The sequence below is a fragment of the Perca flavescens genome, chromosome 7 (genome assembly GCF_004354835.1).
Source record: "Perca flavescens isolate YP-PL-M2 chromosome 7, PFLA_1.0, whole genome shotgun sequence".
NCBI classification, from domain to species: Eukaryota; Metazoa; Chordata; class Actinopteri; order Perciformes; family Percidae; genus Perca; species Perca flavescens.
This window is the reverse complement of record NC_041337.1, coordinates 20,031,344-20,044,485: the sequence shown is the minus strand read 5'-3', so window position 1 is coordinate 20,044,485 and position 13,142 is coordinate 20,031,344. Positions and strand designations below refer to the sequence as shown.

At 40.4% G+C, this 13,142-nt stretch overlaps 2 protein-coding genes across 3 annotated transcripts; one reads left to right on the top strand and one right to left on the bottom strand.

Moving 5' to 3' along the window:
• Window positions 1-212: 212 nt before the first annotated feature.
• LOC114558896 (glucose-6-phosphate 1-dehydrogenase) lies at window positions 213-4,388 on the top strand. The gene is made up of 12 exons (XM_028583184.1): window positions 213-332; window positions 1,023-1,060; window positions 1,200-1,308; window positions 1,382-1,599; window positions 1,678-1,836; window positions 1,989-2,114; window positions 2,217-2,310; window positions 2,421-2,607; window positions 2,731-2,966; window positions 3,908-3,984; window positions 4,080-4,172; window positions 4,298-4,388. The coding sequence occupies exons 1-12, from the start codon at window positions 213-215 to the stop codon at window positions 4,386-4,388; spliced, it is 1,548 nt and encodes a 515-aa protein (XP_028438985.1).
• An 870-nt stretch (window positions 4,389-5,258) lies between these two features.
• On the bottom strand, window positions 5,259-13,107 carry zgc:158263 (ceramide kinase family protein). 2 transcript variants are annotated; one of them, XM_028583687.1, is made up of 14 exons: window positions 13,020-13,107; window positions 11,728-11,851; window positions 10,542-10,637; window positions 10,148-10,285; window positions 9,941-10,069; window positions 9,770-9,833; window positions 9,504-9,649; window positions 9,344-9,418; window positions 8,604-8,756; window positions 8,246-8,351; window positions 7,168-7,271; window positions 6,551-6,747; window positions 6,150-6,466; window positions 5,259-5,978 (listed from the first exon to the last, which is right to left on the bottom strand). In XM_028583687.1, the coding sequence occupies exons 2-14, from the start codon at window positions 11,849-11,851 to the stop codon at window positions 5,864-5,866; spliced, it is 1,764 nt and encodes a 587-aa protein (XP_028439488.1). In that variant the 5' UTR covers window positions 13,020-13,107; the 3' UTR covers window positions 5,259-5,863. The 2 variants fall into 2 exon arrangements, with proteins under 2 accessions (XP_028439488.1, XP_028439489.1); XM_028583688.1 differs by lacking the exon at window positions 13,020-13,107 and having other exon boundaries at window positions 5,892-5,978; window positions 6,154-6,466; window positions 11,728-12,098.
• Between the last annotated feature and the right edge of the window lie 35 nt (window positions 13,108-13,142).

The window sequence follows — 13,142 nt, the reverse complement described above, 5'->3', positions numbered from 1 at the left end:
GTCTCATACACCCAACCTGCTGGAGAGAGGTTATATACATCACAAAGTATGAGGAAGCAGTCACATTAAGGTATTATTTCTTTGCATCAATAGGTGGCAGCATTAACTCGCTGAGGTTTTTCTGTAATTGATGACAATAGAAGTTTGACCATGCTGTGTGTCATGTAGCCATTGGGAGATGAGAGTTGCCATAGTAGGGACAGACAGACCAGATGATGAGCTCTGAGCCTTTGACCAGCTCTGAGGTGTTTGGACAGCTCAGGAAAGAGCTCTATGGAGAGGAGCTGTCCAGTGCTTCCAATGCACACATATTCATCATCCTGGGAGCCTCTGTAAGTACAATCTCTGAATTTCCACTATTCTAAATGTATAACTCATACACTTGCAATTTCCCTTTAACACAATTTAACAAAGCTCTCTAGTAATGTTCTGTTCAGATTTTAAAAAGTCTACAAACTGTGTTGTTTGCTGAGGTCAGTTAACCCATCTTGATTTCTATCTCCATTAAACTATAAACAGTGAAAAAGTGACAGGGGCCCAACAGAGTTGACACAAAGCCTCACACGAGAACAATTCACTGGGGAATATTGCAATGTGGTAATTAGAGAATGAAAGCCAGGGAATGAGCTGACTGAAATGTGCTGCATCTACTTTTTCCTTTGTCAAGCATTGAAAGAAGGGGATAATTATGGAGCAAAAACCTTTTTGTCAGACTGTTGTTGGCCCCTGTTCTCTGACACAAGTTCCAAAATCTAGTTTTTTTTTTTCTATTGTCCATGTTGGTTTTCCTTATTTTGTCAAAGCAAGTAATCTATTTAGATTTTAAATGAAATCTCAGAGGCCAGCAAAGAGGGTGTGTTCAAAGTTCTCCCATTACTCAACAGATCCACCCACTCTACATCACCACTTGTGTTCATAGTTTACCTACTCTTTGGACTCTTGATTGATTCTTTTCAGCCACAGTGATTATAAATAGAAGCTCATGATCAGATCGCTTTTTTTTATTTATACTATTTGCACAGGGGGATCTCGCTAAAAAAAAGATCTATCCAACTTTATGGTAAGTAAAGAATTGCTGCTTAAACACCAGTTGCACACAGAGTTGCTTTAAAGATGTTTGGTCACTTTGTAGTATGAGGAATTTGACCCTTGGCCAGTGTTAATGCATTGCTGCTTTTTCCACTGTTGCTTTTCTTTAGGTGGTTATTCAGAGATGGCCTGCTCCCTAATGACACCTACTTTGTGGGTTTTGCAAGGACTAAACTGACCGTGGAGGACATCAAGACAGCATGTCTGCCTCATATGAAGGTAGTACATCTGAGGCTCTTTGTTGATTGATTGGGGTGTCTTTTCAGAAATCATAGTTCGACATTTCCCTCAGGTCACTGATGAAGAGAGTGAGCGTCTCTCGGCCTTCTTCAGGAAGAACTCCTACCTGAGCGGCTGGTATGACGACGACAGCTCTTTTGCTCAACTCAGCGCTCATCTGTCATCTCTGCCTGGGGGAGCTGACGCCAACAGACTCTTCTACCTGGCCCTGCCACCCACTGTCTACAATCTTGTCAGCACAAATATCAGAACCCACTGCATGAGCCGCAAGTCAGTGTCTGTTACACTAAATTATAGTTTACTTGCAATTTGATGACATTATTCTAATCAGCTATGTGTGTAAAACAGAGGCTGGAGCAGGGTAATTGTTGAGAAGCCCTTTGGTCGTGACCTCCAGAGCTCACAGGAGCTGTCAGCCCACCTTTCCTCCCTGTTCACAGAGGACCAGATCTACCGCATAGACCACTACCTGGGAAAAGAGATGGTCCAGAACCTCATGGTGCTCAGGTAACAAGCTCCATACACACATTCTCTAGCACTTTACCACTGGTGTAAACCTAAACACCAAAGATGAGATTTCTGGATTTCAGGAGTATCTCCCCCTTTGTTGCTGGTATTGAGGGTTTTATTTTAGAAGTGTTTTATTCTCCCACTTCCAGGTTTGGAAATCGCATCTTTGGACCCATATGGAACAGGAACAGTGTGGCCTCTGTGGTCCTAACCTTCAAGGAGCCTTTTGGCACTCAGGGCCGCGGAGGATACTTTGATGACTTTGGCATCATTCGGTGAGAGACAATACATTGAGAGGAAAGTGAAAACGTTAAATACAATGTTACTGTTACACTAGAGCCTTTACTTACACTGATTGCACCTCTTTTTTTATGTAGAGATGTCATGCAGAACCATCTCCTCCAGATGTTGTGTTTGGTCGCCATGGAGAAACCTGCTTCCACCAGCCCAGATGACGTGAGGGATGAGAAGGTAACACCAATGACTGAATGAAAATAATAATTGAAATCATTTGTGCAAATTCTCTGTCTTAAGTTCCAGAGCATCCATGTCATTGCAATCCTGTAATGAATGCGCTGTAGGTGAAAGTGTTGAAGTGTATAGCTCCTGTTACTGGGTCAGATGTGGTGCTCGGCCAGTACGTGGGGGACCCTGAGGGTGAGGGCCCCTCCAAGCTGGGTTACCTTGACGACCCCACTGTACCAGAAGGCTCCTGCACGCCAACATTTGCCACCGCAGTTCTCTATGTCCATAATGAAAGATGGGATGGTGAGGCAAAACATTTTTTATTTATCTTTCCTCACTTGTCTTAGTCTACATTGTATGACATCCCCTCTGATTTTCTCCCTGTCACTTTTTTGCACCCTTCATGTCCATCTTTACATCAACCAGGAGTTCCTTTTATTCTCCGCTGCGGTAAAGCTCTGAATGAACGTAAGTCAGAAGTGCGTCTGCAGTTCACTGACGTACCAGGAGACATCTTTGGGGAACGCTGTCAGAGGAACGAGCTGGTGGTCCGGGTGCAGCCGGACGAAGCCATTTACCTGAAGATGATGACCAAGAGGCCTGGGGTTTACTTCAGCCCAGAGGAGACTGAGCTGGACCTCACCTACAGGAGTAGATACAAGGTGCTACACTTAACTCAAAGCATCCATTGTGGTCCATCATTTAGGTCCAACATCTTAACGTCTTAAAATCAGATTTAGTTCTACTGTCAGTGTGCTAAGTTAACTTGCTAAATCAGAACTTTTACTTGTTTCCAGAATGTATTTATTGAAATGTATTTATTTGTGTCACTTGATTCTTGAAATAAGTTGGTCACACTTTATTTAAATATTCAAATGTTGATCTTCAACATAATATAATATAATTATAGCATGCCTATTGATTTGATTGTGACATTTGATAGTATTTGATAGACATTCTCTCATATGTCTCACACTGATATTGATGGTGTTTGAAACTAAAAATACGGTAGAGGTGTAGAGATGCACCAAATAAGCTTAAAGAAGCAGTGTGTCATTGAGGTTGCAGATTGCGACCAACTGAATACCCCTTTCTTCCCAACCGTGTAGTAGAACCTATGGTGGCGTTCAGGTAATGTAAAAGTGTTAAAGGTCCTCTCTAGAGCCAGTGTTTGGTTTGTCTGTTCTGGGCTACTGTAGAAACAAATATGGCAGTGCAACACGGAAGAGGACCACTCACTATGTAGGTATGATTCATTCTAAGCTAACAAAAACACAACCAATCTAGGTTTCAGGTGATTATGCACTAATGAAAACATAATTATGAATACTATATTCCTTATCTCCAATAGATCCCCCTAAATCCTACACACTGCTCCTTTAAGACAGTTTGTTAAAAGTCTAAAGTTGGCCACCTAATAGTTGAATACTATTGTTTGATATTGTATAACAGAATAGAATACCCTATCCAACATATCCTATCCAAATAAAGGCCTGGTGTTGTTTTTAAGTTAATTGCAGGATAGTGGAGTTTTCCTTGTATCGCTCGTATTAAGAAATAAGCAGGTATTACCAGTTTTTCAACTGCTGCCATCTTCTTCTAGAACGTGAAGCTTCCAGATGCTTACGAGAGGCTGATATTGGATGTCTTCTGTGGAAACCAGATGCACTTTGTCCGCAGGTTTGTTGCACCATTTACTGTCATAGTTCATTGGCTAGGTATTTTATTTTAATGGGGTGTTTCTTTGAGCTGAACTGCTCTTCTTTCTGTCCCAGTGATGAGTTGCGGGAGGCCTGGAGGATCTTCACTCCCCTCCTCCAACAAATAGAAGGAGAGAAGACACACCCCATCCCTTACACATATGGAAGGTAAAATGATGTGTGTGTATGTGATCTGTTTTATGAGGCAGAAATAAAAACATGATACAGATTTTCTTTTTTAGTGATTTCATTTCTCTTCCTTCCTTCCTGTCTTTTCTTTGCTGCGTCCGCAGTCGTGGTCCAAACGAGGCGGATGATCTCCTGAAGAGGGTGGGATTCCGCTATGAGGGAACATACAAGTGGATGCAGCCCCACACAACATGATCTGTCACACACGTGCACACACACACACACACACACACACACACACACACACACACACAAATGTAGGCAAGTTTCTAAAAAATAAAGTTTACTACAGTCTTTCACTGCTCTATGTTGCTTGATTTTGGGTGCATGTGAAACAATACCACTGCTTTAGTCAAACAAGAATAAATGTGGAAATAAAAATAACTGCAGTAGCCTGATTTGAGTGTTCACATGTACATTTTAAATCGTTCACTCTCCTGCCTGTACTTTTTTCTTTTTGTTTTAATAGCATTGGCTACCTAACACCTATGGCGTCTATCAGCAGGCCTGTGTTTACAGTCATCACTACACCATGATGACACTGAACGCCACATAATATTTATACTAGCAGGACTTGTTGGTCTGATTTGTAAGAACAGGTGACTCTCTTAATTAAAGGAGACAAGTTTAAATGTCCAGCTTTGGGTAAGAATAACTTCCAGGAAGGTGTTTGAAGCTAAATTCAAATCAAAACTTTAAATACTTGTTCATAAAGAATGTTAACAGTTAATCTGTTACAATGCATTACAATGAGTTGGTTTTAACACTAAAACTTCTTTGACCTTTAAAACTTCTATTTACTTTTAAATGTGTTCGATTTCTTTCAACTGCCTGCAGCAAATGGATGTTGTATCTTCACTTATGTCACTAATGTCTGTCTCTACAAGGTGAATGCCTTAGCGGGGGGCCCTTTCATCTACAAACACACACACATGCACACACACTCTGACCAATAACAGACTGTTTGATGATCCTGCTAGTACTTGGAGGGCCGTGGGAAGTGCAGCAAAAATGGACGTGTTTAAACAACTTCTCCTCTGCGACTATTTTATTTGTTCTTTCATGTGTTATTGGATTTGGGGTTTTACTGTACAATTACTGTATGCAATAATACAATCATGGTGCTTCAGTATAGGAAGCTAGGTTGACACTAAAACTAGTGGAAGATATTTTACATCACACTAGAAAGATTAGTTCGTACTGCATGATTGGTTATGTACAAGCTGTTGCTGCTGTCTCTAGTTCCAAAAGGTACACTGCACTGCTGAGCTGATGACAATAAAAATGCATAAAAGGAGGTCAGATGTTTTATGTCTTTTAACTTCTATTGACATTCCCTATGTTTTTATTTCCTAGAAGCTAAAATGAAAATAACTCAAATTTGAAGACCAGAAATTGCAGACAAACACTGTAAACCGAGAAATACCAGAAAAACCTGCACTACAGATAACTTATAATTTAGCAAAGGTGTTTTAAGTAGTATTCAACAAACACACTCATTTAGGAATATATAGTTTTTTTCATTATTTCAATGAGAAAACATGTAACGCATCTGAAATAGGAACTCTTTGGCCATGACAGACTGCAGGGCTATCTCAGTAAATTCAAAAATTTGCCTTTCCAACATTTCCATTGTCACCTTTCCCTCATCATCCAAAATTTAGGTGAGACTATTTGTTTAGGGTACATCCCATTTGACAATTGTCATTTTCTTTGCCGCAGTTGTGCATGGCTGCTCCGTCCTCGATGCCCCTTGCATACAGACGCACCAGCTGGCCATGAATCCTGAAAGAAGTGAACACAGTTAAAAACGGTGCTGCTGAGACATAGCCATCTGTGCACTATTTTGTTTTAGTTTTCTCTTGGTATATGACTGAGCTTAGTTAGAGTTGCAATTCAATTTGAACCTGACATTGAGTATGATAATGCAGTATGAGAATACAAAATAACCCTTACCTACAGAGAATCTCGGTGGAAGACAGAATCTCTCCGTCACAGTTCCACACTGACTTAGCAGGAGCTTTACTGCAGCACAGACCACACAGGAATGGGGTCGCCATTTTCTGCTCATTTGTCATTTCTTGTCCTGTGTCTCTCTCTGCCAGGTGCTGCTGAGATCCATTCCTGCTTACAGTCTCAATGTAGCCTCTCTCTTCTTCATCTATCCCTTCTCTCAACCCTCCAGTCTCTTTATATGCTTCCTCCTCTTTACCGGAGGGGAGAGAGAACCGGACTGCCTTCACACGATGGACCTCCACAAATGGCAGGTCAAACTAAGAAAAGTGGCAGAGATCTGGTCAAGCAGTGTTTAAACCTGCTAGTTCAGCAGCTTTGTTGTAATGCGAAAGTGCCCATACCTGATCCTCTGTGCTTGTGTGCCTGTAGAGGAACTTGAGGAATCCCAGCGGGTGAGTGTCCCATACCAGGATTAGGTCCCCTGTTCCGTCTGCCAGGTGAGCAGAGGGAGAGAGGCCCAGAGGACTCTTAGGACACGAGCTGGACATGCAAGTGAGAGACACACATCTGAACCTGCCCTCCACACTCACCCACTCACCTGGAAAGACACACAAAGAGAGACATGGTGCTACATTCAAAGAAATCCCTACTGTAGTGTACGTCATTTGTGATTTTTAAAGGACCATTCCGATGTTTTTGCATGTTTTACCCCATCATGCACACTTTACTATTTCTGAGATTTACTTTTCAAACCACTGGTTTGAGTTGCTGTGATTGTTTGGTCACTGAACATACTGGTATTTCTGTTTTTTTACTAACCGCTTTTTTTCTTGTGAAGTACTCGATAATATCACCACTCCAGCCCTCCATAAATTATTTAAGTAAAACAATCTTGGAGGGAAGATTCATATTGTGTAAACTGACAAGCCACAAAGCTGCTTTAAAGTGTATAGTGTATTTCTGCTAAATTGGCTAAAATATACAAATACAGGACTTCAATGTGTGCCTGTGTTATTACCTTCTGAGTCACTACTGAACTGGCTGAAGTGGGAGCTGTACAAAGAGCCCGATTCTGAAGAGTGGCAGAAAAGTCTTTCTGTGCTTCTGGAGCACACACTGCACCTAAACACACAAACACACACAATTATTTTTCACTCTGCTTTTAGGTCTGTGAAATAACAAGCACCTAAACCTTGACACCCATTCATAAGAGCATCATAAAGCATTTGCTGACAGCCAGAAGCAGCAGCCTCAGACAAAGACCAGACAAAGACCAAGGCATTGTACACTCTAACAGAAGACAGAGGCTCACCTTTCATTTAGATCAAGTTCCTCTTGCTGTGGTTTCTACCCTCCTTAAGGTGCACCCAACACCTGGTAGCAGTGAATTTGAACCACTGGTGCTTTAATAATAATGATGCTACTCCCAAGGACACTTTCTCTCTTTCTCAGTAAAAGGGTTTAAGGTGTACAAGGATAAGATCACTTTCACCTGTCAGCTTAGATAAGAATGAGGATCCACAGAATGGAGGCTAAGATTAGTAACCAAAAAATGTAACAGGCTTTCATAATTTCTGGAAGTTCATATGTTATCAAGGGCTTCTTCTTGCCACCATGTACCCATGTTTTCATGGTCATTACTTTTGTTATCTAGGATGAGTCACTTATAAGAGTTAAACAACTGGGACTCATGGAGAGATGCTACATAAAAACACCCCTGCTGTGGTGTTGTTTATATAAGATTTGTCTCACCTAACATAGCTGAATCACAGTCACATAACACTGGAAACGTAATGAACAGTGATCCTAAAGTCACCTCTGTGATACAGGAAAAGTACAGAAAATCACATGCAAACAGTAAATCCTTGGTAATTGACAAATGACATTATGAAAATAGATAACGCTCCCACGCTGTGGCTGTTTTGAAAGTTTAAGGTGTTAAAACACCTCCACATCACACATGTTGTAGAATATAATACAATCTTGTGTGCAAACTGTAAATTTTTCTTTTATTACTTTTTTGAAAGTCTTATTATTAATTGCACTGTGTATACACCCTTCTTTGTGTAGTTTCTTGTCAGTAGTTGGTGTTTTACCCTGAGAGGCAGCGTGTTCTATCTCTCGGGCTGGAGAGCAGCGGGTCTGCCGGTAGATACTGAACTATGCCTGCATAGCTTCTGTTGCTCAGGTACACCATGGTGCCTAGACAAAGGAAGGCAATTATTTTAGCTGAAAATGCAGTACACTAGATCTATATAAAACACTTTAAAAAAGGGGCAAAAACTTAAATGTACGTCATATGAAGTCCTTTCATCTTAGTCATAGCACTATTAGTGACAGTTTCAGAATTATATTTTAACTTCAAGCTGAAAATAGATAGAGAGAATCTGACAGCATCTTATGTATTTCAGCATGCGGTCATTTCTGTTCTCTAAATGAGTCATCAGTCCAAACCTGAATAGTCGTATCGGAGAGGTCCCATCCACCGATGTTTCTCACTCTCAGCCAGTACGTCACCGTAGAAGCCATAGCCCAACAGAGACACTGAGTAGCGCATCAGAGCAGAAGCCTGATGGACTGAACATACATCTAATGGCTGAGAGTCTCCTGCAAAGTATTGTGGGAAATAAAAAGGTAATAAAGGTCACATATCATGCTCATTTTCAGGTTCATACTTGCATGTTGTGTTTCTACTAGAACATGTTTACATGCTTGAACGTTCAAAAAACATATATTTTTCTCATTCGGTCTTTCTGAATATAGCTGTATTCACCATTTGTCTAAAAGGCTCTGTTTTAGCACCTGTCTCTTTAAGCCGCCCTCCTGATAAAGCTCATTCTGCTCTGATGAGTCATCCTTTCCTGGTCTTCCACATCTGTGCTCTCAGAGTCTCTGCACCATCGTTGCAGCTGGGGAACGGCACTGTAGCGGCACTTTCTACCTATATATAGTATAGTTGTGACATCACAACCGTACAGAAGTCCTGACGACTCGTTTAAAGACAACCTTTTCTGAGTATGGGCTGTGTGCATTTCTCTGTGGATTAAGAGTTTTGATGCTTTCACAGTATTTATATAGCACTGCGACATGCTTTGTAATTAAAAAGCTCAGAGTTGACAAAATTGATTAGGTATTTTAAGATGTTGATTTAAAAAAAAAAAGAGTAAATTATTTGAATGAAAATCTTTCCTCACCAATGATGATGTGCAAAGCTGAAGTAACAGGGTCGATCACTCCCACTGTGGCATAACACACACAGTCTGTGGAACCTACAGTAGATACAAATGAACAGGTTCAGTGTGTCACTGCTCTAACTCCATCAGTTTATAAATACTTACTAATAACTGTCATTACCTGCCGGAATGATGCCAATATGAAGCGGACAAGGCTGTAAAGTGACAGTGGGATCGTTCTCAGAAAGGCCTGCCTCTTGTTGTGTCCGCCCAATCAAACCATGAAGTATTTCGCTGAACATGCCATCCCCACCCACACACACCACACTGTTATAAACAAACACAAGAGTTTCTGATGTGAAAGCACCTACCAGAGAGCTTAACTGTTATAATGCTCACATACCACAGTGTTTACACTGTGGTGGCGGCGGTGCTAATAGCTCTTACCCATCAAAGCCTGTCAGGTCTTTTTTCAGGAGGTGGTCTCTGGCCTGGTATGCCCGCTCAGTCACTAAACAATAAATGTTATGATTAGACTGCAAATCACTTTCATTAATTATTTCTGACATTAAGTAGTACTAAGGTTATCTATGAGACACTATTTCTGTTGTTTCTTACCTACTACATGAGAGCTGATACCAGCCAGTTCAAACAAAGGTGCAACCAGAGAATGGTAGATCTTTCTTCCTTTCTTCTTCCCTCCAAATGGGTTGATAAACACCAAAAGCCTGTTGGGACGCAGCGGACCTGAAAGATAGATTTGGAATATTACAGGTTGTTCAGAGCTAGCAAACTCTGGAGCATTATCTAATTATCCATCTTTACTGTGAGTTTTGAGAGCCGTTCTAAGGTGTTTCGTCCACTGGTCTCTGAGCACCCGACTGGGGCAACTGAACTGGATCCGGCCAAGTCTCCATAGTAACCCATAAGAACTCCCACTGCTGATGCGCTTCACGTAGAAAACTGGAGGTAAATGATTGATAAAGAAAACAAAACCATGCTGTAAAACACGTCTTGCAATGTGGAGGACTACAGCCACATATTTGACTAAATTGTAAAACTAGTGTGCTGTGCAAATGTATGCAAATCTCTCATTTTCTATCATTTTAATCTAAGTGGCAAAAGATGTTTAATGCTTCAGGCTGTGATATAAATTACTTAAGCATTGACTGTGGCCTTGATTTTTGTGATACCTGAGAGTCTCCGAAAAAGAACCCACCTGTGAAGTCTTTGTCTGTGTCCTCGACTGACTTCTGGGGCAGGATCTCCACCCGGCCCTCCTCCACTCCAACCACCTCTGCCACAGGTACTGAAACTTTAATCACAGACAAACACACAACACTAACTTCAGTGGAGTGATGGGGGTGTTATGCTTCTTTTCATGCACTGAATAGAATATTTTAACTACTACTAAGACTGTAGGTCTTCCTTAGAGCAGATATTGGATTTGACTTTGCATAGCAGGTGTCAAAGCACAGGTGTAAACCACTGTAAAAATTACATGCCCATGACCCAACCATTTGACAAGCAAAGAGGGCCTGACAGATTCCATTACTTTTAGTAAAACCATTGTCGGTGTTACATCAAGAGGGCCGGAAGACACTCATAAATGATAGGCCTACTCTTTCTAAAAGTTCAGACAAGGTAATAAGATAAAACTAGTTAAAACAATGTTGTTGCGATTGAGGACATCGGAGTAAATGGAATTGGTGGTAATAGAGGCTCTAATTGACCACTTTATCAGTAAAATAAGATAACATTTCCAACTCAGCATCTCTTTCAACATGGGGCACAAAGAGGGGCTGGATTTACCAGCTAGTCTTGAAATAAAATAGAGGGTTATGTTGATGGGCAGAAACAAGTTCTGAAAAATATTGTGTCCAGCATCCTTAACTATACTGTTATAATGTAATAATTGCTCCTTCATAATATTGTCACCTGGTGCTGGTGTTGAGAAAATATGCCAGGAGGTGTGCGAGTTCTCTATAACCTGCAGTGTTTTCAGTGTCTCAGGTTGTTTCAGGTTAGTGCTGTTAAACTTGTTCTTCACGTTTTCTGAAAGCAGCTATGAGCTTAAATAAACCCTCCCTATTGTCCAAAATGACATGTAAGGTGTAACACTTGTTTTGTTTGGGGTGTTTCCTCAGCTACTTGAATGAATACTGTCTTGTTGTCATCACCATCTTATGCCAGTTCGTGAAGACAGGAAACAGGTTATGGCTTTAAACAAGTGTTACACAGCAACAACTGCACAAGTACTTCCCTGTGTGTGTGTGTGTGTGTGTGTGTGTGTGTGCATTTATTACATATATATATTATTATATTTAGATAACATATTTAAATAGGTAATAGTTTTATATTAATTATAAATCGACTGATGTTTAGAAGAGCAAAGAGCCACCCACTTGTTTTCTTGTCGCGATTCTTCTTATCTACCTCGGTCCAGTTGAAATGCCAGCCCGATAGGACCGCCCGGTATCTTTTATTCCCGACCCACAAACTCGACTCCAGCCTCAGTTCTGTCTCCATCTGGAAAAGCGCTTTTTAGCCACAGCGTCGCTCTTTCCCGTGTCTCCGAAAACTTTTATGATCACATTTTACAGCCTAACATTTGCATCTCTGACAAATAACAGCAGGTTGGCAATCTCATATCGCCATCAGTCAACAACACACCAAAGTCCTTGGGAAAGTTTTCATCTTCCTCTGAAATAATCTGAAGATATTTTTTTCAAGAGAAATTTATGCCATCATTCCTGTAAAATATTGACGGCACAGCCTGACACACGGGTGTTAGTTTATAAATATCCGTTTCCTCTACCCCCTCCCTGTGGTGACACCTGCTCGATTTGCATTTCGTACTGCTGATTGGATGTCAGTAGCCTACTTTACCTGAAATACGAGCATATTGGCCAGTTACTGTGAGTGTTTATGGAATTGGTAATTTTGTACAGCAGCACAAATAATGTTGTGATTGAAAGAAGGATTGGATAGTAGGTTATATATAACTATTGATACGGATACTGTATATATACAGCATCCTATAATACAGGCCAATGGGCTGATCAATAGGGTTAAGCAATATGAAATAACAATTGCACTTAGAAAAAATGCAATTCTGTAAAGCAAAAACGTAAGCCTTTTTCAAAATTATTTTTAATGTTTATATTTTTGAGCAGTTTACTTGACACAGACCTACAACAATGATGACTACGTTGTTTTCTCAATTTAGCAATTATAGAGCCAAAATATGTCTTATAAAGGTAAGCTATCGTTCAATAAGTAAGTTAAAAAGTAAGAACAATAAAAACAACTAAATAATCTGAGGAGGGAAAAAAACAGGGGAAAAGGCAACAAAGATCTACAATACCAAGCTGTCACTCAAAATTCCTGTAGCATATGTTTCACTGATACCGTGAAATGGTACAAAAGTAGGCTATGCCTATCTTCTAATTTAAAGATGCATGGTGCCTAATAAGGGACTGCCAAATTATATTGAATTGAGAGTGTTAATGATTTGCATTAATGACATTTCCCAGCCACATTTTGATGGTTGAGACAGAATTTTCTTCCAATATAGGATTTCTTTCTGTAATAAGGTAAATTAACAGAAATAAGGTTCACTGCTTTAATTTGGACTTACACCAAAGACTTAAATACAACTATTTTCCTAAATCATAACTTTTACCATATAACATACCCGTTATATCAATGTAGCGATATGTTGACTTGATACCGGCTCCAGGGCAAAAATGTGCTTTTTTTTTGTCCCAATACCAACTCCCGCCCTCTTTGCATTGTGTGTAGACTGAACCCTCAAGTT

Bases quoted from the DNA above. Each gene is read 5' to 3' on its own strand.
- LOC114558896 (XM_028583184.1), top strand. From the start codon at position 213: ATGATGAGCTCTGAGCCTTTGACCAGCTCTGAGGTGTTTGGACAGCTC. The intron at 1,837-1,988 runs GTAACAAGCTCC...TCCCACTTCCAG, and splicing joins CAGAACCTCATGGTGCTCAG to GTTTGGAAATCGCATCTTTG. The intron at 2,967-3,907 runs GTGCTACACTTA...ATCTTCTTCTAG, and splicing joins CCTACAGGAGTAGATACAAG to AACGTGAAGCTTCCAGATGC.
- zgc:158263 (XM_028583687.1), bottom strand. From the start codon at position 11,851: ATGGAGACAGAACTGAGGCTGGAGTCGAGTTTGTGGGTCGGGAATAAA. The intron at 8,757-9,343 runs GTGAGGAAAGAT...AATACTTTGCAG, and splicing joins AGCTTTGCACATCATCATTG to GAGACTCTCAGCCATTAGAT. The intron at 5,979-6,149 runs GTAAGGGTTATT...CACTTCTTTCAG, and splicing joins TCCACCGAGATTCTCTGTAG to GATTCATGGCCAGCTGGTGC.